General features: G+C 44.7%; 1 protein-coding gene across 6 annotated transcripts in view; it reads left to right on the forward strand.

Moving 5' to 3' along the window:
- Positions 1-275: 275 nt before the first annotated feature.
- citb (citron rho-interacting serine/threonine kinase b) overlaps positions 276-26102 on the forward strand; it is a 54033-nt gene continuing 28206 nt past the window's right edge. For 3 of the 6 annotated variants that reach the window (XM_031830201.1, XM_031830199.1, XM_031830202.1), the window contains exons 1-9: positions 277-573; positions 16395-16493; positions 17533-17676; positions 19176-19295; positions 22811-22981; positions 23087-23140; positions 23365-23418; positions 23948-24088; positions 24242-24367. In XM_031830201.1, the coding sequence (XP_031686061.1) occupies positions 16485-16493; positions 17533-17676; positions 19176-19295; positions 22811-22981; positions 23087-23140; positions 23365-23418; positions 23948-24088; positions 24242-24367 (819 nt within the window). In that variant the 5' untranslated portion in view covers positions 277-573; positions 16395-16484. Of the gene's footprint in view, positions 574-16394; positions 16494-17532; positions 17677-19175; positions 19296-22810; positions 22982-23086; positions 23141-23364; positions 23419-23947; positions 24089-24241; positions 24368-26102 lie in introns of all 6 variants that reach the window. The other 3 variants (XM_031830198.1, XM_031830200.1, XM_020489783.2) reach the window with 3 other exon arrangements.

The raw sequence follows: 26102 nt of genomic DNA on the forward strand, positions 1-26102 counted from the left end.
AGTGCAGTGTGATAGGAGAGACTGCGATAGGTAACCGATCACTGTGTTTGATGTCTGAGAAGAGCTGGGGTCTCTGTGGAGGGGTTGTTACTGAGATGCATGTGTTATGCGGGAGAGAACACAGTTTCGGCAGTGACTCTGGCTGCATGTATTACAGTGATTAGCGTAATCTATTGCAGTAGAGAGAGAGAGAGAGAGAGAGAGAGAGAGAGAGAGAGAGAGAGATTTTCCCTGCGTGTCTATGCGATTGTGTTTTCACTGATCTACTGCATTACTCTTCAATGCAGTTTCCTTCTCTCCTCCCTCTCTCCTTCACTCTATCTCTCTGTGTGCTAATCTTCCCCCGCTCTCACTGCTCACATCTCTCTCTCCTGCCAAACCTCTTCTCTCCCTTTCGTTTGGCTCTACTCTCTACAGTGAAGATGACATCCCCAGTTTTGATGAATCAGCGAGTCCCTCGTACTGGCCGGTGGCTGCCCAGCAAGACCCCACATGATCGGGCTTTCTGGGTGAGGATGTGCCCCCTCTAAGGTGGTTCTTCAGCAAGGCACCGAGAGCACCGGCCAGGTCTGAGTAAGTACTGCTCTGAAGGAATCTTTCACTAATAACAGGATGGAATTGATTGCACTGACAGAGTAACAACAAGGACTGTGTGTAACAACAAGCCTGTGTGTGCAGATCCTCTAAACTGCCTCGACACACTGCAACTGATCTGCCTTTGTTTGCCCATCTCAGCATGCTGTTCAAATTGATTGATTTGCGGTTCTGCTATTGTCAGGGGAGTTTCAGTCCGATGTGATCGCGGTATAGCACAGGTGCCTGATGCATCAGTGGGAGAGCAGAGTCTTCTATTGTCACGACTCCGAGATGCTGTGTTAGCATTAAATGGTTGTCTTTGTTTACCCATCCTCTTCAGGCAACGGTGTACATTAGTATCTCCCCTCTCATAGTGTCTCTGTCTCCTTTCAGCAGATCTCCATCAACTTCTTAGGGGAATCACAGCTCTCACATTCTGACTTCTCTCTCTGCTTTGATGTACTGTTTCAAAGGATTCTGAAAATATCAGTTTTTTCCTGATGGGTTTCTTTTTCCTAGAATTTGAGGAAGTAGGAAGTTCATGTTGGAAAAACAGAATCTAGGCACTGTGTGTTTATTGTCCTTGTTATATCGAAGCTTGGTAGAACAAAGAATCATCTCTATTGAGAGTTCGATCGTGAATCACATGAACTGTTCACTACAAATTGAGATAGTTGCCATTGATAAGGCACTTGGTGAGTTATTGTTAGGGAAATGTGTGCGTAGGAAGGCCTGTGTGGCCAAAAATAGATTCTGTAACAAGAAAAGAAGTGCTGAAATGCCTGAAATGATCAATCAAGTCTATGTTGAGAGAACATGTATTTCTATGGAAACAGTTGTTTCACCTCTGTCTCTATCTCTCCCCTCCCTCAGCTACCTCTCAGAGCAGGTGAAAGGAGAAGGTAGCTCCTATTTCTTTATCTGGCCAACATTCAATTAGACTACAATACATACATATTAATGATAGTTAAGTGATAAATGTTGATATTTAAGTCTTTAGTCTTGTTACAATATCCCTCACACCACGGTTGTTTTAAAGTAATCATCATTAATAATGTATGATGATGAAATATCTGCCTTTCCCCTTTGTCTGACACTGAGATGGCTCATGAAGAAATAATACTGTATATCTTACTTACTGGACGTGTAAAGATTTTCAATGTACTAAAGTTCCAATCAAAGACAGAGAAGGGGTTTGTATAGGGTCTAACTAGGGACAGATATAGTTGGCTTTATTAGTGTTCCCAATGGGGCACAGAGGGCTACGTGGAGTGGACTGAGTAAGGGGCATTTCCCCACTCTTGGGGAAAAAAATGGGTTCTACAAAAAGGGTTCTACAAAAAAGGATTCTACAAAAGGGTTCTACAGAGAGTTCTACGTGGAACCCAAAAAGGGTTCTACCTGGAACCAAAAAGGGTCTTCCTATGGGGAAAGCCCAAATAACTCTTCTGGAACCCTTTTTTAAAGAATATACATATTTAGGATAAAGTACACTACATGACCAACAGTATGACATCTGCTCGTCAAACATCTCATTCCAAAATCATGAGCATTAATACGGCGCTGGACCCATCTTTGCTGCTAAAAGAAACTACTCATCAGGGAAGGCTTTCCACTAGATGTTGGAACATTGCTGCTGGGACTTGCTTCCATTCAGCCACAAGAGCATTAGTGAGGTTGGGCACTGATGTTGGCCGATTAGGCCTGGCTCGCAGTTGGTGTTCCAATTCATCCCAAAGGTGTTCTATGAGGTTGAGGTCAGGGCTCTGTGTAGGCCAGTCAAGTTCTTCAACACTGACCTCAACAAACCATTTCTGTATGGACCTCCCTTTGTGCACGGGGGCATTGTCATGCTGAAATAGGAAAGGGCCTTCCCCAAACTGCTGCCACAAAGTTGGAAGCACTTAATCGCCTAGAACGTAATTGTATGCTGTATCGTAAAAATGCCCCTTTGCTGGAACTAAAGGGCCTAGCCCGAACCATGAAAAACAGCCCCAGACCATTATTCCTCCACCAAACTTTACAGTTGGCACTATGCACTCGGGCAGGTAGCGTTCCTCTGCCATCCACCATTCCCAGATTCATCCATCGGACTGTCAGATGGTGAAGCATGATTCATCACTCAAGAGAACGCGTTTCCATTTTTCCAGAATCCAATGGCGGCAAGCTTTACACCACTCAAGCCAATGCTTGGCATTGCACATGGTGATCTTATGCTTGTGTGCGGTTGCTCGGCCATGGAAACCCATTTCATGAAGCTGCTGACGAACAGTTCTTGTGCCAACGCTGCTTCCAGAGGCAGTTTGAAACTTGGTAGTGAATGTTGCAACCGAGGACAGATGATTTTTACACGCCATTGCGCTTCAGCACTCGCCGGTCCTGTTTTGTGAGCTTTTGTGGCCTATCACTTCGCGGCTGAGCCGACATTTCCACTTTACAATAACAGCACTTAAAGCTTACCGGTGCAGTTTTTGCAGGGCAGAAATGTGATGAGCTGACTTGTTGGAAAGGTGGCATCCTATGACTGTGTTTTTTATTTTTTTATTTCACCTTTATTTAACCAGGTAGGCAAGTTGAGAACAAGTTCTCATTTACAATTGCGACCTGGCCAAGATAAAGCAAAGCAGTTCGACAGATACAACGACACAGAGTTACACATGGATTAAAACAAACATACAGTCAATAATACAGTATAAACAAGTCTATATACAATGTGAGCAAGGGAGGTAAAGGCAAAAAAGGCCATGGTGGCAAAGTAAATACAATATAGCAAGTAAAACACTGGAATGGTAGTTTTGCAATGGAAGAATGTGCAAAGTAGAAATAAAAATAAAAATAATGGGGTGCAAAGGAGCAAAATTAATTAATTAATTAAAATTAAATACAGTTGGGAAAGAGGTAGTTGTTTGGGCTAAATTATAGGTGGGCTATGTACAGGTGCAGTAATCTGTGAGCTGCTCTGACAGTTGGTGCTTAAAGCTAGTGAGGGAGATAAGTGTTTCCAGTTTCAGAGATTTTTGTAGTTCGTTCCAGTCATTGGCAGTGTCATGTTGAAAGTCACTGAGCTCTTCAGTACGGACCATTCTACTGCAAATGTTTGTCTATGGAAATTGCATGGTTGTGTGCTCGATCTTACACACCTGTCAGCAACAAGAGTGGCTGAAATAGCAGAATCCACTAATGCGTGTCCACATACTTTTGGCAATGTAGTGTATATTAGGACTATATTTAGGGAGTATCCATATGATTACATAAGTGTAAGGCAAGAGGAATTGGCAAGATAAGAATTTGTTCATTTGCACTTGTGTTCACCTGTAGACAGGAGGCGGCACAGAACAGTGTGAAATGTGACTCGGAGAAAGAGAAAGGGCTGAAGGCGGCGAGCAGATACGGTCAGGTGGTGTAGCTGCTCTCTAGCGCAAATCCATGCATGTTAATGTGAGTCGTGATGAGAGGAGAGCTCTGCTGCTGTAGCTCTCCCGTACCCTCAAGTGTCATTTCTAAAAGGCCCCTTACCTCTTCTGTGATCCTCTTTGTGGGATCTCTCCACATCTAGTAGTTCCTTTGTAAAGAGTCTGAGGTACGATTGATTGTACCCATGTGGCATCAGGTTCACTGAGTTGCTGTTGTCATGACCAGGGACTTAGCTATAGAAAACAATTCCTGTCCATTTTAGGGTTTAGGGATTGGACCTGATAGGTCTAGATAGGGGAAATAGAACTGGGAGCTTAACAGAATCTGTGCTTCTGCCAAAATAAAGGAACACCAACATAAAGTGTCGTAACAGGGCGTTGGGCCGTCACGAGCCTCCAGAATAGCTTCAGTGCGCCTTGACATAGATCTGGAACTCTATTGGAGGGATGTGGCACCATTTTTCCATTAGAAATTCCATAATTTGGTGTTTTGGTGATGGGAACGCTGTCTCAGGCGCCACTCCTCAATCTCTCATAAGTGTTCAATTGGGTTGAGATCTGGTGACTGAGACGCGCATACACACACACACACACACACACACACACACACACACACACACACACACACAGAGACTTTTAACCTCATATGCTCCTTTGATACCTCTCCTTCAAAGTCACTGAGACCTTTTCTTCTGGCCATTGTAAGCCAAAATAATAGGCAACTGGACATATTTATACATGACCCTAAGCATGAAGGGATGTTAATTGCTTAATTAACTCCGGAACCACACCTGTGTGGTAGCACCTGTTTCTAATATACTTTGTATCCCTCATTTATTTAGGCAGTTACCTGTACATTTGCAACAGGTGAGTGATTCACTGCCACCCACAGCCCATATGTTACAGCAGAGTCCCAGTAGCTGCTGGTCCTCCTGCATTCTGAATGTAGAGCAACACCATGACTTCTCTCTCCTCCTCTGCAACAGGACTGACTCATGCCACACATTATTCAACCCACAGAAAACATCTCAGAGTTTATCTAGCTGCAGATATCAAATTCTCCACGATGTGTTATTCCCTTTGCTGTTAATAAAGCTCTTATCGCTGTAACTAAATGAATAGAGAGCATCTGGTTATCTGACTGGCTATGCACCAACGTTATTGTAATAGAGTCAAGCTGAGGTTGAAGCCCTGCCAGCTCAACAACTGCCCAACAAAATGATGGGTAACCATGGCGGAACTAATGCATTTCTCTTTCACTGTCTGACCAGAGAGTATGTGAGAAAAGCTGCTTCAGTGCAATCATCCAAAACATGTAAAACCATTGTAAACAAATATTTAGCATTTATTTGGATCACATAGACTTCAAAGGGTCGACATGCAGATTCCTCTTGTCAAAAGTATTTCTTCATACAGCGTAACAGGTTACAGGGTCTTCCAGGAGGAGCGCTTGAGCCGCTTCATCATTGCTGAGGAGACCCTGATTATCAAGGAGCGTTATTTGATAGGCTGGGAGAGGGACCGAGAAACCTCTCCAACGGGAGATTCAGCACACTGAGCCCCAATGTGGGGGGCTAGAAACACAAGCGAAAGGGGTGATAGAGAGAAATGTAATAACTTTATGTATAATAAATATGAATACATAAAAGTTCTATAAGTTTACTAGACCTACTCTATGTTTCTACCACACCTAAACAAAACTTCAAGCTATAGCAGAGCTTTTAAACATCCTTACCTATGCAGTAGAGGGAATCTCAGTCTGGTCCTAGACTGAATGGCAGTCATTTTGTTTCCTCTCTTGGAATGCTAAAAGAGAAAGGTAAAGAAAATGTAAATAAAATCTTCTGAATGCAACGCAACAATATAGTGAGGAATAAAACATATTTATCTCATCATAGCCACATCAATGACACCAGCCCCTAATTGGAACATAAAGCAACATCTCCTATACCTTATTGTTGATCCTGAGTTTGGTCATTGAGAAGCAAAGAAAGCTCCTACTTGTTCTCTGCTCATTCCCACTCTCTGTCTCAGCCTGGTCTGCTGGGTTTGTTGCAGTAGAAGCAACAACAAACCCAGGTTCCCGAACCTGGGTTTGAAAACCAAAATACTGCACAGTACTATCCCTTAAGGAATACCATGCTATGCCATTTGATGTTTGTGCGTGCATTGTATACATAGACCTGCAGAACCAATCAGTGTTCTCTAAACATCTCTTGATATGCTTTGAAGTGCAACTAATTGTTCGGATTTAGAAATAGAACTCGCTTTTGGCTCAAAAGCATTGCGTAATGCAGTGTGTTGCCAGAAGGACATGATCAATAGCCTTACTGCTGTATCTCCACTTCCATCTGAGCTAACTGCAGCTAAAACCTGGTCTTGATGCCTCTTTATATCCCTGCACCAGCTGCTGGGTCAATGATTTTACCAGGACTCTGTCAAATTCAGATTCCTGGGAGGCCATAACGGCTTGGAGGGCGTTACAAGAGCCAAACGCCTCCAGGAGGTTTTTATGTGCACCCCTGAACACAGTGTGGATGTGCAGGTCCTGAGGGTACGCCTGTGTCCTTGAGAATCCAGATGCAGCACAGAACTCAGACAGAACTTGTCTGATGAGCTGCTGAAATATTGTCATATCTACTGCCTGTTGGGAAAGTCCATCTAGGGCTGAGGGACCGATCTTTGAGAGCAACCTTATCACCAGTATCGTGACAAAACAGATGAAATCATCTTTGTCGGAGTCCATCAAGGACTGCAGAGGGAATGCAGTAGCACTGCTGACGTCTGAAGGGATGAATAACTCCCTCAGATGGCCAGAGCTGCTAGGGTAGCACACTTCTTTCTCTTCCATGTCAATCCCAACTCCCTTTGTTAGCAAATATGTTCCCTTGCTGGTGCAAGAGGGAGTGAAGAATCGAAGAGAGGCTTTGGCACTCGATTGTCGGTTACTTTCAGTCCTTGGACTATTACGATGCAGGGCTTCATCTGTGTGTGTCATCATCTTTGTCCTTAGGTCACTCATAGAAATCCCTGGCATTATAGAGTCCCTAGTGTCGATGCAAGAGCTCCTGGCGATCGGGAAGGTCAAATCATCAGGCACCTCATCAGGGATGGGAATACCAGGGAGGTTGATCTCTAGCTCACACTTTGACCTTGGACCCTTTTTCAGATCTGGATAAGGAACAATGACACTTTGAAGAAATTGACAAAGATGAACAGGTTCTAAGGAGTGACATATATATAGGGAAGGTAATCAGGGAGGTGATGGAGTCCAGGTGAGTCTGATGACTCCCAGGTGCACGTAACAATGGTGACAGGTGTGCTCCATAACGAGCAGCCTGGTGACCTAAAGGCCGGATAAAGCACATATGACAGTTCCCCCTTCCCGCCGCACAGCTCCAGCCGCAGGACTCCGACCAAAGGGACGATCCCGGGGATCAGGAGCGGACCGGTCGCCCCTGCTGCTGTGCGGGAACCTGTCACCGGCTGGGGCATGGGAACCTGACATACAGGCTGAAGCAGGGGGGCATGGTGAACCAGCTGAGGCATGAGAGCCTGACGAGCCGGTGGAAGCAGGGGAGCCTGGCGATCCAGCGAAGGCATGAAAGCCCGACAAGCCAGGCTGAGGCAGTGGAGCCTGGCAATCCGGCTGAGGCATGAGAGCCTGACGAACCGGCGGAGGCAGGGGAGTCTGGCAATCCGGCTGAGGCATAAGAGCCTGTAGCGGCTCCCGGACCTGACGTCATTCCCATCGAAACCAAAAATAAATAAAATAACTCCCTGATGTTTCCCTTAGGTGAGGTGTTATTCTGTAACGAATGTGCTGAGAGTTGGGAAGCAAGTACAGAGAGTGAGTGTTTAATAAATAAACAGAACTTAAATCAAGGAACACGAACAACGCACCGACACGGAACAGAGTAAATAACACCTCGCCAAAGGGAAGCATCAGGGAGTGTTTTTCGTTTTTGTGTTGGAGGTGACGTCGGTCTGGGTTCTGCTGCCGGAGCAACCGAGTGTGCCTCAGCCGGCTCATCAGGCTTGCATGCCTCAGCCGGTACCACGGGGTCTCAAGACTCGGTTGGCCTGTCAAGCATCTGTTGCCGAGTCTACCGAGGATGCCTCAGCTAGCTCGTCAGGTTCTCAAGACTCGGTGGACTCGGCAGGCTCCCATGCCACAGCTGGCTCGCCAGGCTCCAGCTTTTCAGGCTGCTTGTCAGGTTCCTGCGCCTTGGTGGAGGCGACTGGTCCGCTACTGATCCTCCGCATTGTCCCTTTGGTCAGCATCTTGCGGCTGGAGCCGCGCGTCAGGGAGGGGGTACTGTCACATATACTCCCTCTCCGGCCTCTAGGTCACCAGGCTGCTGATAATTTCCCACACCTGTCACCATCGTCACCCGCACCAGCGCTTCATGACACTCACCTGGACTCCATCACCTCCTTGATTACCTTCCCTATATCTGTCACTCCCCTTGGTTCTTTCCTCGGGTGTTATTGATTCTGTTTCATGTCAGTGCATTGTTCGTGTTCCTTGTTTTCTGTTCCATTTATTTATTAAACACTCACTCCCTGTACTTGCTTACCAACTCAGTGCATTCGTTACACCACTTTCAATAACTCTGACTGCTCATCTTCTTGGCCAGATCCAATAGGGTGTTGAAGTCCTGTGCCATTTTTTCCATAGTGCCGACAATGGCATCCAGCACATTGTCAATCGCAGGGTCCATGAGGGGCTTGATAAACCCTATCCACTCTGGCTCAGACTTTTGGCTCTGTAGCTCAGCCAGGATCTGCACCGAGGCTACGCGAATTACCTCCCTGCCTCCTGACTTTCCAAAGGGGGGCAACTACCAGGGCTGGCCTGAATGGCCACTGAGAGGCCAGAGTTAAGCTGGTGTACACCTCCCCCGCGATAGCACAGCTCAGCTGAGAGGAGCTGGAAGAGGCGAGGTTGGAGTGGCCCTTAGACAAGGACATCAGGAGGCTTTCCACTGTTACTCCAAAGAGATCCGTCAGAGGCTCCACTCCAGATGCATGCGAGCTCTGTAACCAGGTCTGTCATCTTGAAGATACACACACAAACATCACTGATGCCATGCAAAGAATCCCAAAAGCAACATTTTTAACATGATTTTGATGTTTTTACAACATCAGAATTGGATTATTTCTGAAAGGCATGTACTGCCCCCAATTTCTTTATTCATAGTTTACTTTATAATGGCTTACCCAAGACCTGTCCTCTCTGGGGCAATTTTTTTTATCAGAACATAAAAATACAAGGTGTGCTTTCCAATTGATGTTAGGTATGGGTCAGGGATAAACTGAATCAATACGTTGAAATATTGCTGTGAGCATACCTCTTAGGAGAGTAACATGGTGGTTTGGTAGCATGGTGGTCTGCCCTGCCATTCCTCCTTTCCTTGGTCAAGTAGTTCATCTCACTGATCAGTAGCCTTTTCTCCCGCTCATCCAGACTGTCTAAGAAGTCCTTAGACCCTGTCAAAGAGCACTGGGATTCTGGGGAGGTTGCCCCACTCCTCAGGTTCACCCCCATGATTACAAGCCAGCACTGGTAGCAGAATACGGAGGGCCGTCTGGGTCACGACCCTAACAACCTTCAGACACATCATGGAGAGCTGCTCAAATGTCAGCTATGGCCAACAGAGTAATATTAAATCAAGCTATTCCATGACACATTCTCCTAAATAATGCATTACTTTTGATCAGATCCTTATGTGGAGACTGCGGAGACTTACGTTATTCTTCATGCCATGCTGAATCACTCTCCATTGGCTAGAGAAAAGAAAGGGAACATATTTGAGTTGCATATTTTAGTGTTGAGTTAGTGTATTTGATTAAGCAATTAAGTACATGAGACATTTTGTTCTTGATTTAGGGATAGAGATAAGGGTATGGTTAAGGTAGTGGTTGAAATCACATTTGTGGTTAGAAGGCGCATTATGACTGCAAATTCAGAGTTGTTGTATGTGAGGTTGAAGAAAGACGTGGGACTTACTCATTAGTTAGACTACTCAGGAAGGAGAGGAGGACTGGGGAACAGCTTGTCCCAATATTGAGAGAAGGCATTAGAGTCCTCTGAGCCTCCTTCTCCAGCTGCTCAATGATAGATCCCCTGTCCTGGAAACTACACCTGGGTGCATGAGAAGACCCTGGGAAACCACAAAGAGAAATCTGAAGTTAAATCAAAACTTTATTTCTCATTTTCGTTCATTGGTACTGATTTGATTGCACTGGACAGGTGAAAGCATATCTCTCTGTGGGCCTCCACAACCTCGATTCGGTCTTATGTAGTAACATTTTAAATTGTGTTTTTAAAATGGGATAAAAGTAGAGACTCGGAGCTTGAAAATGGCATATCCAGTGGCGATTTTAGCAAACAAACAAAAAAACATTTTGGGGATGCATACCACCAAAGCCACTACACAACACAACATAACTAAACACACACTAAACAATACATTAATTGCACTTTAACGGTGTCAAACAGTGCCCACATGCTGTTAGGGCCTACATAAAGCTGTCCCAACAGCAGAGTCCCAAAAGCAGTCCCAACACCTTACCACTGCTACACCTCAGCGGAGCCTTGTCTGGCAGCAAAACAGTTCATGCACCCTCATTTACTGCCTTTTAAAAAGACATAGCGGACAATTGAGATGTACAAACTATGGCGTAAAGGGACTACAATCAACACAAACATAGATGCAGACACATGCACACACAAACAGTGGGGCAAAAAAGTATTTAGTCAGCCACCAATTGGGCAAGTGCTCCCACTTAAAACGATGAGAGAGAAAAAAAATCCAGAAAATCACATTGTAGGATTTTTTATGAATTTATTTGCAAATTATGGTGAAAAAATAAGTATTTGATCAATAACAAAAGTTTATCTGAATGCTTTGTTATATACCCTTTGTTGGCAATGACAGAGGTCAAACGTTTTCTGTAAGTCTTCACAAGGCTTTCACACACTGTTGCTGGTATTTTGGCCCATTCCTCCATGCAGATCTCCTCTAGAGCAGTGATGTTTTGGGGCTGTTGCTGGGCAACACGGACTTTCAACTCCCTCCAATGATTTTCTATGGGGTTGAGATCTGGAGACTAGCTAGGCCACTCCAGGACCTTGAAATGCTTCTTACAAAGCCACTCCTTCGTTGCCTGCGCTGTGTGTTTGGGATCATTGTCATGCTGAAAGACCAAGCCACGCTTCATCTTCAACTTCTTGTTAACAAGAAATTTGTGGAGTGGTTGAAAAACAAGTTTTAATGACTCCAACCTAAGTGTATGTAAACTTCCAACTTCAATTGTATCTTCCAGGCATATTACATTATTTACGCAGTAGCATACAAGCATTTTTGGACAAACCTTGTTGTGCTGTGCTCACTTCAACAGGAAGGTGGCGCGGCGGTCCTTTGTGGGCAAATTTTGTCATTAAACTTTGTCATCAAAGTCTGGCATTCTCTGGATTCATGGTGCTTTCAAGACAAAAAAACAGGGTCGAATCATGATAACGTCAGTGATCTTCAGGCCATAGCTCTAGAAAGAGGCCCGAGTTCCCAACTTACAATTCTGAGTTGGATAACCGTTCAAAACATTTTTTTCCCAGTCGGAGCTAGTTTTTTCCTGAGTTCCCAGTCGTCTTGAACTCACTGAAGTCAGATTTCCCAATTCTGAGTTAACAGTTTATTTGAGCGCGTTAGAAATCATGCTGGATTGACAGCATTGCCAAAGTTGAAACTCATAGTTTTAAGCTTGGAAAAGAGACCCTTAAACCCAGACTTGCGACCACACAGCCACTCCACTGAATAGCAGGCTATTCATATGACAAGAATTAATCAGGATTTGCCAGTAGATTGTCGACTTGATTCATGATGATAACTGCTAGCTAAGATTTTGAAGGTATGATGTTGACGTGATCAGTCCAATCAAAGCTACTGTAGATAAAATGTGATTTTACGTCATTTTATCTGTTTCCAATGACCTTGAGCCTTCTTGGATGGGCACTTCTAATGTTACTCTATGGCAGAACCCAAGGGGCTTGAAATTTCAAGCTCTACCCTTAGATTTGGTGGTGACATAGTGTCCCCATGAGTGACAGAACACTGAGCCAATTACGGTGCAAAACTGAAACCGCGAACCACCGCATTTGGCCATGGCAAGGTGACTGGGAATATGGCTGAATACAAATAGTGTAGTTATTCCCTCGGTAAGGCAATCAAACAGGCAAAATGTCAGTACAAAGACGGAGTTGCAATTCAATGGCTCAGACGCAGGGTCTACAGACAATCATGGATTTACAAAGGGAAAACCAGCCACGTCGCGGACACCATCATATTGCTCCCAGACAAGCTAAACACCTTCTTCGCCCGCTTTCAGGATAACACAGTGCCACCAACGCGGCTACTCCCAAGGACTGTGGGCTCTCGTTCTCCATGGCCGACATGAGTAAGACATTAAAGCTTGTGAACCATCGCATGGTTGCCGGCCCAGACGGCATCCCTAGCCGCATCCTCAGAGCATGTGCCGACCAGCTGGCTGGAGTGTTTACGGACATATTCAATCTACTCCTATCCAAGTCTACTATCCCCACTTGTTTCAAGATGTCCACCATTGTTCCTGTACCCAAGAAAGCAAAGGTAACTGAACTAAATGACTATCGCCCCGTAGCACTCACTTCTGTCATCATGAAGTGCTTTGAGAGACTAGTTAAGGATCATATCACCTCCAACCTACCTGACACCCTAGACTCACTCAATTTGTATACCGCTCCCAATAGATCCACAGACGATGCAATCATCATCGCACTGCACACTGCCCTATCCCATCTGTACAAGAGGAATACCTATGTAAGAATGCTGTTAATTGGCAATAACTCAGCCTTCAACATCATAGTACCCTCCAAGCTCAGGTATTAGATTTCTCCTCGAAACTCAAAGCATGCGTAATTAACCATACCTTGGTATCGTCAGACATGATGTGTAGCCTATTGTAGCAGGCTATTTGTAGGTAATACTGATAGTCCCTTTAAAAGCACATGGGTGAACCGTCGGCAGACGCAACATTGTTGAATACTCGTTTCTGATAGGCTTAAGCATAGGGATTCGTAAAATACATTATACACATGATGTCACAATTAGGCCTAAATCTACTGCATAAATCCAATGGATTTGTTATATTTCTATGTTCTAATGTCTAAACGCTTTGTCGACAATATCAGAAAAAAGATCATAGCATGTAATATATGGTTCATCAAGCATCCTCATCCTCTTCTTAGGCATCATCATCACCATGCTCAAAAACGTAACTCGCTGCAACCCATTAGCTATAATTCTGAGGCTGTAAATCAGCAAAACTAACATGTGCAATACATTATATTCACTTGCACTTAAAGTAGTTTAAAATCACTGATGTTCTCTGGGGCTCGAACTATTTCAGCACTGTTGAGCTGTCAATGTCTGAGTTTGTAGGTGTTAGTGGACAGCGGCATGGTCCTGAAATGTTTTGAATCTGGGCAGCACCTGAGACAGCGGCATGGTCCTGAAATGTTTTGAATCTGGGCATCACCTGAGACAGCGGCATGGTCCTGAAATGTTTTGAATCTGGGCAGCACCTGAGACAGCGGCATGGTCCTGAAATGTTTTGAATCTGGGCAGCACCTGAGACAGCGGCATGGTCCTGAAATGTTTTGAATCTGGGCAGCACCTGAGACAGCGGCATGGTCCTGAAATGTTTTGAATCTGGGCATCACCTGAGACAGCGGCATGGTCCTGAAATGTTTTAAATCTGGGCAGCACCTGAGACAGCGGCATGGTCCTGAAATGTTTTGAATCTGGGCAGCACCTGAGACAGCGGCATGGGCCTGAAATGTTTTGAATCTGGGCAGCACCTGAGACAGCGGCATGGTCCTGAAATGTTTTGAATCTGGGCAGCACCTGAGACAGTGGCATGGTCCTGAAATGTTTTTGTTGACAAAGCAGCAGTGGCTTACATCCCACTGGTCACACACTGGTTGAATCAACGTTGTTTCCAAGTCATTTAAAGGAAATTATCTTGAACCAATGTGAAATAGATGTTGAATTGACGTATGTGTCCAGTGGGATATACTTATGTTCTATCTTGTGTGCAATGATGCACGAAGCAGAAAAAAAACAGTTTGTTGTTTGCAGTAACTTATCTGCTGTTGTAATATTAGACGTGGTAGTTTCACCATTAAGTATTCCAGCTTTAAAAATGCAGTATAAGGTCTCCCCAGTTATGGTAGATTCATTTAGCAAGACATGAACAAATCCAACACTGTTCTACCGAGTCCTTCTCAGCCAGAGGTGACTGACTGTAATGTCGCTAGTTATAATGGTGCTTTTAAAAACAATATTAGTTATTTGTAATTGCTTTCTGGGAGGTAATTATTACAGAGGATGAGCCCAGTTGCACAGCCTGCTCGCTTGGCTCATCATGGACTGGTGGTGAGAAATGTAGCCTGCGAACAAGTCAGCCAGATCTGATCCCCATCTGCTACTCCATGCTAGGCTACTGTAGCAACTTGCCGGCCTGCACCATCCTTCATGGCACTGATTCTACACGCGCAGTAGGCTTATGGCACACTGACATCCCACAACAATTACCCAGTTGGAATTACTTGCTGAAACTTCAAATCATACTTCCGCCCTAATATCAATCACATTTGACCTTAAGGAAGAACCGCCCTTTCAACAACATGTCATTAGGAAAATTCTAAAGCTACTTACTGATTTCTCTATTAAACTTAAAAATGTAGGCTTAAATTAACCTTATCTGGTTGTCGTCAGCCATTATGTGTGACCCGTTAAGTTGCCCGCTCTGCGTCTCTGATAATGTAGCTCGGTTGAAAACCTGTCTGTGAACCTTCGGCAGACACAATGAACCGAAGTGAATATGGACATTACCCATGGCATAAAGACATCATATTCATGACATCAAATATGTCTAGACGCCATATAGATCCTCTTAAATGTATATTCTAATACCTGATTCTATGCTAGATGCATTGTTGACATCATTAGAAAACAGATAGTGTCACACAGTACATGCTGTTGACAGCCTTCCCCAAAATCAAACAGTAATCCACTCCACCATGATAAGAAATCTATCATATAGTTTTGACATATTACACAGGATATGACAGAGTTCCTGATTTGAGATACTGTATATTAACAACAGGAAATGAAAAAAATATGTTTATCTATTTCAAAGGTTTCTGGTGGTTTCTGCATGTGTTGGGGAATGGGGCCTGGATCTCTCAGAGCGCATGAACCCTGTCTTGCATTGCATCAATAATGTTATGTACCAATCAAATATACATTGCCTAAGGCTGCAGTGCTATACTCCATGCAGACAGTGCTCATTGTTCCTTTCACATGATGGATATATGCTACTCTGTCTGTTTGGATGCGATGTGGGAAGTGTTATCTTATGGGGTTGGTGATTGTTCTGTGTGAAGCCATAGTCTCCGTTGCATCATGGGATGCAGAATGTTATGTGAAACCCCTGGGCCTGTGGCTGTCGAAACTCCTCCACTGAGCTGCTGCTGTGAGCAGGAGTGGGAGAGAAGCCCATGCTTAATAGACAGTGACAGTCTTCTTTTCTTCATTCTCCTGCCTCTCCATCTCAAAGGCTGCCAAATATAGAGAATAGTGCTTAAAGAGGCGGCCATGTGCACACACTCAGAATCACACTCTATTTTTAGGTTTGTCTTATTCCAGAATATACTCGTACGGCATGGTCCACACGGTATGATTCTATGTTTTTTTCATTCTGTGATTAAAAGTAGTTCTCAGAATAGATGCTAATTATGTGTGTGATTATGTAATATAAGGAGTATGCCTTCAAATGTAAAGCATCGCAGATTGAGCTGCTGCTGTGGCTACTTGGGCCGCTTAAGTGTTGGGTTTGGTCTGATTACGGATTTTTGAATTTTGAGTTTTGAACATGGGCATGAAAGGGCTCATGTAGTTTTTTTGAATTCTTTGACTTGCGTTTCACTTGATTAGTTTAATTGTTTATTTACCTTAATTGTTTGATTAGACGATAACATTTAATGATGATTATGAATGGCACTAAAGGCAGCTTTAGTATGGGGTTTTCTGCTCTTAACCCTGTTTCCTATACAAGCTACAACATGTTGGAAAAGGAATGTTGAAAGTCCATTTATGTAATGTTGTCGCGACATTAAACATCAATTCAATGGTACTAATAATTTCCCATTTGATAAACTGTAAAAGGTGGTGTGGTATAACATAATGACATGAAAAGGTAAGTGCTGTAAATAAAAGCCCCACAGCTTTCAGGAGAGATTGTGTATATAGAGTGTTTACTGCAATTAGTCTCTCTCCCACGCTCTTTTTTCTCCTGCAGATTAGTGGTTACAGCCCTCAGCTCTCTAGATAAGACCCGCTAAAGACATCAAGACACTAAATACAGAGAGCATTGAGAGACACAAGACACATGTCACAGGTACTCTTATGTTTGATATACTCTGTGTGTGTCAAGTCACTCTGTGTGTGTCTATCAGTGTGTGCCTATGATTATTTGTTCATGTCCTGTGACTGACTGATGGTTCTCTGATTTGAGACTACTGTTGTTATGTGGTGTCTGTGTTGTCACTCCACATTACTGTGGCGCCTTGTGTTGCTACCCAGTGCTGGGACTCCATACCATAACCTTTTTTTTGTGTGTTATGTTGTGATTGTGTTAGTGGTAGCACTCCAACACAGCATGTAGTCTATGCACTCCAGTATGTACTGCGATTGTGTATCTGTGACACAGTTGACGGCCCTGCACCCGTGACTCTCAGTGCTCCTCAGGGGCTCTAATGGCTTCTTTAATTGCATCCATCCATCACCCAACTGGCTCATCTCTTAAACCACACATACTGAGACGAGCAGCTTGGCTTAGGAGGTACAGAAATAGCTTAAAGGAAAACTTTATGTTTTGATATTGGGTTCATTAGTCTATTGTTGATATAGTCCCAACATGTTTTGCATGTCAGCAATCAAGATTTCAATCGATATAACTTTCAGAATACAGAACTTCAGCTGGCGCGATGCATTTAGCATCATCTGATGCTGCATTTTGAAAGTTCTATATCTTGAAAACTTGATTGCAGTTTTTGGGTGGAATTTTCCTTAAAGATTTTTACCTCACAATTTCTTCATAGTAGGCTGGGTTCAAAGGAGATTTGGCATCGGTCATTTCTTTTTACATAATGGACTTAAATGTGCTGTTGTCTTTCACGTGCTTTCCTGTGAAGTACTGCTGCAATGATTCATCTATGTTTTCACAGCTCTCAGCACAAAGCCTTCTTCAACCCCAATCGCTGTGATCAAGGAAATGCTTTGCACAATCAACTTCAGTCCTTTGGTTTATTATAAATGGCCATGTTTATTACAGTAATGTAAGGTTGTGGTCACCTGCAAGAGTTCAGTTGACATTGGGAAGATGAACTAATGCTGAAATGGACAAATAAAGCTGTCCTCCATGTTGCTGTATTCAGATGGAACAGGAGATCTCTCTAGTCCAGAGTAAGATGTCTGATCTGGAGTCAGTGCTGCAGCAGAAGGATGTGGAGCTGAAAGCCTCAGAGACACAGAGGACCATCCTGGAGCAAGACCTGGCTACCTACATAACCGAGTGCACTGTGAGTGGCCCAAGATCCTGACTGTGTGTGTGTGTGTGTGTGTGTGTGTGATTCTGTAAAGCAGATAGGTACTATGTGTGTGTGTGTGTGTGTGTGTGTGTGTGTGTGGGTGCTCTTGTGTACTACATGCGGTGTTACCAACAGGCTTTATATAAACTCAGCAAAAAAAGAAACGTCCTCTCACTGTCAACTGCGTTTACTTTCAGCAAACTTAACGTGTAAATATTTGTATGAACATAACAAGATTCAACAACTGAGACATAAACTGAACAAGTTCAGACATGTGACTAACAGAAGTGGAATAATGTGTCCCTGAACAAAGGGGGAGGGGGGGGGGGTCAAAAGTAACAGTCAGTATCTGGTGTGACCACCAGCTGCATTAAGTTCTGCAGTGCATCTCCTCCTCATGGACTGCACCAGATGTGCCAGTTCTTGTTATGAGATGTTACCCTACTTCCACCACGTCACCTGCAAATTCCCGGACATTTCTGTGGGGAATGGCCCTCGCCCTCACCCTCCAATCCAACAGGTCCCAGACGTGCTCAATGGGATTGAGATCCAGGCTCTTCGCTGGCAATGGCAGAACACTGACATTCCTGTCTTGCAGGAAATCATGCACAGAACGAGCAGTCTGGCTGGTGGCATTGTCATGCTGGAGGGTCATGTCAGGATGAGCCTGCAGGAAGGGTACCACATGAGGGAGGAGGATGTCTTTCCTGTAACGCACAGCATTGAGATTGCCTGCAATGACAAAAAGCTCAGTCCGATGATCGATCCTCCAAATCGATCCTGCTCCAGAGCACAGGCCTCGGTGTAACGCTTATTCCTTCGACGATAGATAATAAACTGGTCCAGCGAGGGTGGGTTTGTGCCCATAGGTGACATTGTTGCCGGTGATGTCCTACAAGCACTCAGTCCATCCTCTCTCAGCCTATTGCGGACAGTTTGAGCACTGATGGAGGGATTATACGTTCCTGGTGTAACTCAGGCAGTTGTTGTTGCCAGCCTGTACCTGTCCCGCAGGTGTGATGTTTGGATGTACCGATCCTGTGCAGGTTTTGTTACACGTGGTTTTCCACTGTGCGGACGATCAACTGTCCGTCCTGTCACCCTGTAGCACTGTTTTAGGCGTCTCACAGTACGGACATTGCAATTTATGGCCCTCATCTGCAGTCCTCATGTCTCCTTGCAGCATGCCTAAGGCACGTTCACGCAGATGAGCAGGGACCCTGGGCATCTTTCTTTTGGTGTTTTTCAGAGTCAGTAGAAAGGCCTCTTTAGTGTCCTAAGTTTGCATAACTGTGACCTTAACGACCGTTCCACAGGTGCATGTTCATTAGTTGTTTATGGTTCATTGAACAAGCATGGGAAACAGTGTTTAAACCCTTTACAATGAAGATCTGTGAAGCTATTTGGATTTTTAGGAATTATCTTTGAAAGACAGGGTCCTGAAAATGGTCTGTTTCTGTTCTTTGCTGAATTTTATGTGTGTGTTTCAGAGTCTGAAGCTCAGTCTGGAGCAGGCCCGTATGGAGGTTTCCCAGGAAGACGACAAGGCGCTGCAGCTCCTCCACGGCATCCGGGAGCAGAGCAACAAGCTGCAGGAGATCAAAGAACAGGTAGAGGAGAGCGCCTCCTGTGGGGCATCAGATGCCTGGCAGGGGTTGTGGGTGGTGGAGGGAGTAACACAAAGTTGCCTCTAAACGCTGTTTAACTGTAATGTTTAGGGTTAAGATTTGGGGAGGGTAAGCTGATCCTAGCTCAGTGCCTACAGGCAACTTCTACCCAGAGTGCTGTGGAGGGATGTGCTGTAAAGGGTTGATTGCCCATCCCTATGGGGTGTGAGGAGAGTGCTACCCTGTCAAAGCCGGGTTAATTACAGAGGAGGAGGGTGTTTTATCCACTGCTCTCTGTGTAGGTGGAGTCAGTAGACTGTTAAACACCCTGGGTCTGGATTCCTGAATACATGGAACCAAATTCATGTGAATTAGTGTTGTTACTGTTGTTTCTTTCTCAGATAATAGAGAAAAAGCCTTGAGTGCCACATAATAGAAGTCTGAAACAGACGTTCTAGTAGCGCCAGCCTTCAGTGAGTGTCAGCATTGACAATTTACTAGGAGTTTGCAGTATGGTGTCCAACAGTGGGCGTGAACTCAAAACGCACTCTGCCGTGCACACAGGACTTGTCCTGACCATAAAGAAAGTCTCAGTGGATATCTCTCTAGTAGTGGCGTTGCATAGCTCAGCGCCCCAGTACATCAAGGCGTCTCCTGTGTTTATCACTCGCCACTTTCAGGAGTGATGTAGTGTCTCCTGAGTCTCTGCTGATTGAGGAGTGTAGGATAGAGTCACGTTCAGCCCACCATTATCCAAATAGTGTGTTTGTGTGTGAGTTTTTGTGTTTGTGCGTGGGGGGTTTGTGTGTGTGTGTGTGTGTGTGTGTGTGTGTGTGTGCAATGCGGATACAACAATGATCTGATTTGGTGAAGGGTTGCCAAGTTCGTGAATTAAGATATTGAAAGATCGACAGCAGAGGACAGTTAGACAGTATGAAAAATCCCCCCCCCCCCTCCCCCCTCCACGGCACAGAGCAGAATCCCTGGCAGTGGTTACCAGGCACAGGCGCTATAGCGCAATGGTTGCCATGGCAATGTGAACCATCCATACCTAGAAGTGGAGAGTGTGCAGTGCCGCTGATGCAGTGGGCAGCCTGTCGTGATGAGGCGATGGGGTTTTGGATCTTACATTATGGGAACCAGAGTGTTGGTGTTTCACCACTGCACTGTTGTCTTCACACCCACTCCATGGTCCCCCGTGGTGGTATCGTTACCGCTTACTGATACGGCTAATGCAAACCTGGGAATTAGCTATGGAAATGATTGAGCCACTTATAGTTCAAGTTTATAAAGTGGTTCGTAATTGTCATACATGCGAAGAAGTTAGGCTATTGGATATTTGCAGAGGTACTTTCCTGCTTGATTTTGAAGGCTGCATAAGGTCTTGAACAGTGCCTCTCTCCCATGCTCTGTTTTAGGAGTCTGGAAGTCATGTTCATATTTATGCAGAATGTATTCAGTGTTGGCTCAACAAACATGGAAGATTGGGGATATGAGCAATACAAGCTTTTCAGTGAGAGAAAGAGAAATCCATTGCAAGACAATCAGAACATGCAAATTCCGTAATTCTGAGAAGCAGTGAGAATTAAACACTAGGCTAATTGGAACCGATCCCTAACACTGAACACAAAGCACGCAGGCTGACAGACTATAACTGGGATAAGACAACTATTCTACCTCTTAGTATTGTATTTGTGATAGGTAGGTTTAATCCAGTTCTAAGGCCTACCTAAAGTAAGCTTCATTTGACCACTTTGTCAGCAAACTTACCTTTGGCACATACAACATGTCTGAAGATGACTGAAAGGAATGATTATTCTGTTCTGTAAGGCAGAGTGAAGAGTTAGAGGCAAGGCAGTGTTTTTCCCCCCCAGTACCATGGATTAGTCTCCCCCATCTTGAGAGGCTACAGCAGAACTATCACTCTCCCTGTCAGGGCTACACCTACTGCATTTGAAGCTCCCAGCGGGACTGTGCAGGTCGGGACGATAGGGAGGGACTTTCTGTGTGATTGTGTGTGTGAGTTGGGTAATTCACACTCTGAATCAGCTCTTCTGGCGTGCACTGTTCCATTCTATTCACCCTGTATTCCCCCTTTTCGCTCTCTCTCTCTTTAATCCTATCCACTCCTTCCTGCCCCTGGCTCACTCCTCCCTCCTCCTCCATGGGTATCACTCAGCTCTGTACTTAAGCCCAGGCCTAGATCAGTTCTCCTGCTAATTGATGTTTAGGGCTGCCAGAGATTTGCTGTGATCCAGTCAGGGACCTAGGGGACTGGGGACACTGAGGAACTGATATGCTGAGTCGGCCCGCTGGCGAAACACACTGTCATTTTGTATGAAGATTCTTTCCTACTTGAAATGGATTTTAATTTGACTCTACAAAGAGATTAAATGAAAGGTCCCTGTCGTTTCTGGTTTATTCAGTAGATGCAAGTATTGCTCAAGTGAAAACCTTAATTATCATTCCAATTATCAATTTAATTTACTGTTTACCTTTTTCTTCCTCAATTCATAGCTTCATGCCATGAATCCTAATTGACAATGCCAATCATCATCTACTCAAATAGCAAATGCTTTTTGTATCTTAATTAGAGTTATAAGGAGGTCCAAACATAATTTGGGAGGAAATTGTACTGATTATGAAATTCCGTTGTCTTTCATTTTCATTTTCAAAACACGGCATGAGTCATTTCTTACACATTTTCTTATTATAATAGTTAATGACTCATGAAGTGTCTTCCTGTCACTTACTGTAGACAACAGGCGGACGTCCTCGGAGACATGCTTTAAGGGTTGATGAAGGAACACTTAGCAAGGTTTGAAACTGGATGGAAACAGGAGGAGAACTTTGAAATGAAAAGGGACTAACGAGGCGCTGGCTGGTGCTGCTGATGTTATCTGCTGCGCCTGTCGTGTTCCATTGTCAGGGTGTCCTCACCCTTCCCAGGCACAGAGACCATGCTACTTTTCATTAGCCTCTGCTAGTCCTAACCAGCCCGGTTGACAGGACTGCTGCATGCCCCGTGACCAGACCACGAGATGGAAATGAAAGCTGTTAGCCATAGCTAATCATTCATTAAAACTTTAGAAGATAAGGACACTAATGGATTTTAGCTGATGCACTTCTTCTCTGCCCTACCTTTCCTTGTTTCATAAACACGCCAGAACACAATGTTTAACTAAGTTAAATCAAACCCTAAAATTGACCATAACTAGCAAACAAATAAACAAACCACTTTTATCAGCTAAAAACAAACTATACGAAAACTCACTACTTATGATTTGTTCAATAGATTCCATTACACAGTATGTCCTTTTCTGTCTATTCGTTGTACCTCCCCTCCCCATCCCTCCCTCTCTCATGTCTGCCTATCTAATCTCTTTCTGCGATGCTTTCCGTTCCTTTCTATGTACTTGTTATTTTTTGGCACTCATCCTTCTCCTCATGTATTTCACCTCTGCACTCCTCCGCTATCCCTCTCTCTCATCCCTCGTTCCTCTCGCATCCCTCTGCAGGAGTACCATGCCCAGCTGGAGGAGATGCGCGTGGCCATCAGGCAGCTGGAGGAGGACCTGTCTGCAGCCCGTCGCCGTAGCGACCTGTACGAGTCGGAGCTGAAGGAGTCTCGCCAGAGCAGCGAGGAGCTGAAGAGGAAAGCAGCTGACTATCAACAGAGGATGCAGAAGGTTCTGTAGCTGTTCACATTGATATTGATCTCTTGGCTCAGACCCACGTTCAGAGAAGTTGAAAGGCGTGTTGGTTTGACTGATTTTCAGCTTTTTGTCTTACAGGCTAAGGAGCAAGGCAAAACTGACACGGAGGAGCTTCTGTCAAAGCTGGAGAAGGTACCGCTTCAGTTCCATTGGCTCACATGTTGACATCCTATATGGTTCGATATGGTCCTTCAAGGAATGCTGTTCAGTCAATGGTTAGGAGACAAATGCCAAATTATTTAAAAAAAGTTATTATGAGTGAAACAATGAAGATGGTTTGGGTGTAAAACTCTTAGGGACCAAGGAATGTGCAGCTTAAAAGGATGATGTTCTCTATCTTTCTCTTTCTGTTTCAGACCAATACTGAACAGCAAGTGAAAATTCAGGATCTCCAAGATAAGCTTGCCAAGGTAGAATATTTTGGTTGAAAACTTCCTGGATAATTAATTCATATTCAGCATATGCTGTAAGGGGAGAAGATATGTTCACCACACACAGACATGTGAAAAGTCCTCTTTCTCTCCTGCTAATGATGCGTGTCAACTCCTCATTGTCCTGTGAAGCAGATGCTGAGTTGTGGCCTGAGAGTAATTCAACTGTCTCCGCTAAAACCATCAGTAGTTTGTTTCAGATTCATTGCCAGCTATCGAATTATTCTGCCCCTGTCAGACATTGGCTGGTTTCTCCATTTATTAGGTTTTATAGAGATGAATATACATTTAATACCCTTTTCGAAAAAGTGATAATTTTTTAAAATCCAAATGGAATTCTCTAAGCTGTATGGGCCCACAATCAATCACATTTTCACCCAGTATTCTACGCTATTCATGGATTCAATTATCAATCAAGTCTTTACAGTTTAAACCACAACATTTTAAAGTTATTTCAATGTAAGATAGATGACAGACCGTGTTTGTTGTACCCCGGCCCATAACACAGGCAGTGAAGGGAAGTAGTGAGACCACAGATCTCCTCCATAGTATTCGGGTGGCTAAGGAGCGCATGGAGCGTGAGCTGGAGAGGCTGCAGACCAAGGAGGACTCCAGTGACAGCCTCCGCAGACGCCTGAGGGAGACAGAGGTATGCAGTACTGACACACATTAGACAATAACTGCAAAGAAAGGACTAATTGAAACTCCCTGTTACCGTTGGCAGCAGATGTTCTCTAGCCTGAGTGATGTGTGTGTGTGTGTGTGTATGTGGGTGTGTGTGTGTGTGTGTGTGTGTGTGTAGGATGGCAGGAAGACCCTGGAGAACCAGGTGAAGAGGCTGGAGATAGTGGAGCGCAGGGAGTGTAAGCTGAAGGAGGACATGCAGAGCAAGGCCCAGCAGATCCAGCAGATGGCTGATAAAATCATGGTAAGGGGAGGGGAAAGAGGGCAACTCAGCCCCCCTCCGGTCCTCACAACTTTGCCCTTCGTTGGAGGATTGCTCTCCATCCGAGTGAGCATCACACAAGCCCTCCGGGAGTATGTGTTCTCACTGCTCATACATACACACACACACTCGCTCTCTTAGTTACACACACATACACACACTCTCTCTCTTAGTTACACACACATACACACACAATCTCTCTTAGTTACACATACACACACACTCTCTCTTAGTTACACACACATACACACACACTCTCTCTTAGTTACACACACATACACACACACACACACACACACACACACACACACACACACACACACACACACACACACACACACACACACACACACACACACACACACACACACACACTCTCTCTTAGTTACACACACACACACACACACACACTCTCTCTCTTAGTTACACACACATACACACTCTCTCTTAGTTACACACACATACACATGCACTCTCTCTTAGTTACACACACACACACATACACACACTCTCTCTCTCGTAGTTGCACATACACACACACACTCTCTCTTCTCTCTTAGTTACACACACACTCGCTCTCGTAGTTGCACACACACACACACACACTCTCTTAGTTACACACACACACACACTCTCTCTCTTAGTTACACACACACAAATCAAATCAAATCAAATGTATTTATATAGCCCTTCATACATCAGCTGATATCTCAAAGTGTTGTACAGAAACCCAGCCTAAAACCCCAAACAGCAAGCAATGCAGGTGTAGAAGCACGGTGGCTAGGAAAAACTCCCTAGAAAGGCCAAAACCTAGGAAGAAATCTAGAGAGGAACCAAGCTATGTGAGGTGGCCAGTCCTCTTCTGGCTGTGTCAGGTGGAGATTATAACAGAACATGGCCAAGATGTTCAAATGTTCACACACACTCTATCTCTTAGTTACACACACATACTCTCTCTCGTAGTTGCACACACATACACAAACTCTTTCTCTTAGTTACACACACACTTGTTATTCAGTTTGTGCCAAATCCTAATTGAGATCTGCAAGCACATGTATAGTGTTAGCGTACTTCCACTTTCCCTTCCCTCTCTGGAGATTATTTATAGGTCTCTCTCTCTCTCTCTCTCTCTCTCTCTCTCTCTCTCTCTCTCTCTCTCTCTCTCTCTCTCTCTCTCTCTCTCTCTCTCTCTCTCTCTCTCTCTCTCTCTCTCTCTCTCTCTCTCTCTCTCTCTCTCTCTCTCTCTCTCTCTCTCTCTCTCTCTCTCTCTCTCTCTCTCTCTCTCTCTCTCTCTCTCTCTCTCTCTCTCTCTCTCTCCTCTCTCTCAACAATTATTTGTAGCATTTTATCCTTTTTTAATTTATTTAATTTTTACCCCTTTTTCGTGGTATCCAATTGTTGTAGTAGCTACTATCTTGTCTCATCGCTACAACTCCCGTATGGGCTCGGGAGAGACGAAGGTTGAAAGTCATGCGTCCTCCGATACACAACCCAACCAGCCGTACTGCTTCTTAACACAGCGCACATCCAACCCGGAAGCCAGCCGCACCAATGTGTCGGAGGGTACACCGTGCACCTGGCAACCTTGGTTAGCGCGCACTGCGCCCGGCCCGCCACAGGAGTCGCTGGTGCGCGATGAGACAAGGACATCCCTACCGACCAAGCCCTCCCTAACCCGGACGACGCTAGGCCAATTGTGCGTCGCCCCATGGACCTC

Source organism: Oncorhynchus kisutch, linkage group LG8 (assembly GCF_002021735.2).
Source record: "Oncorhynchus kisutch isolate 150728-3 linkage group LG8, Okis_V2, whole genome shotgun sequence".
In the NCBI taxonomy this organism is placed as follows: domain Eukaryota; kingdom Metazoa; phylum Chordata; class Actinopteri; order Salmoniformes; family Salmonidae; genus Oncorhynchus; species Oncorhynchus kisutch.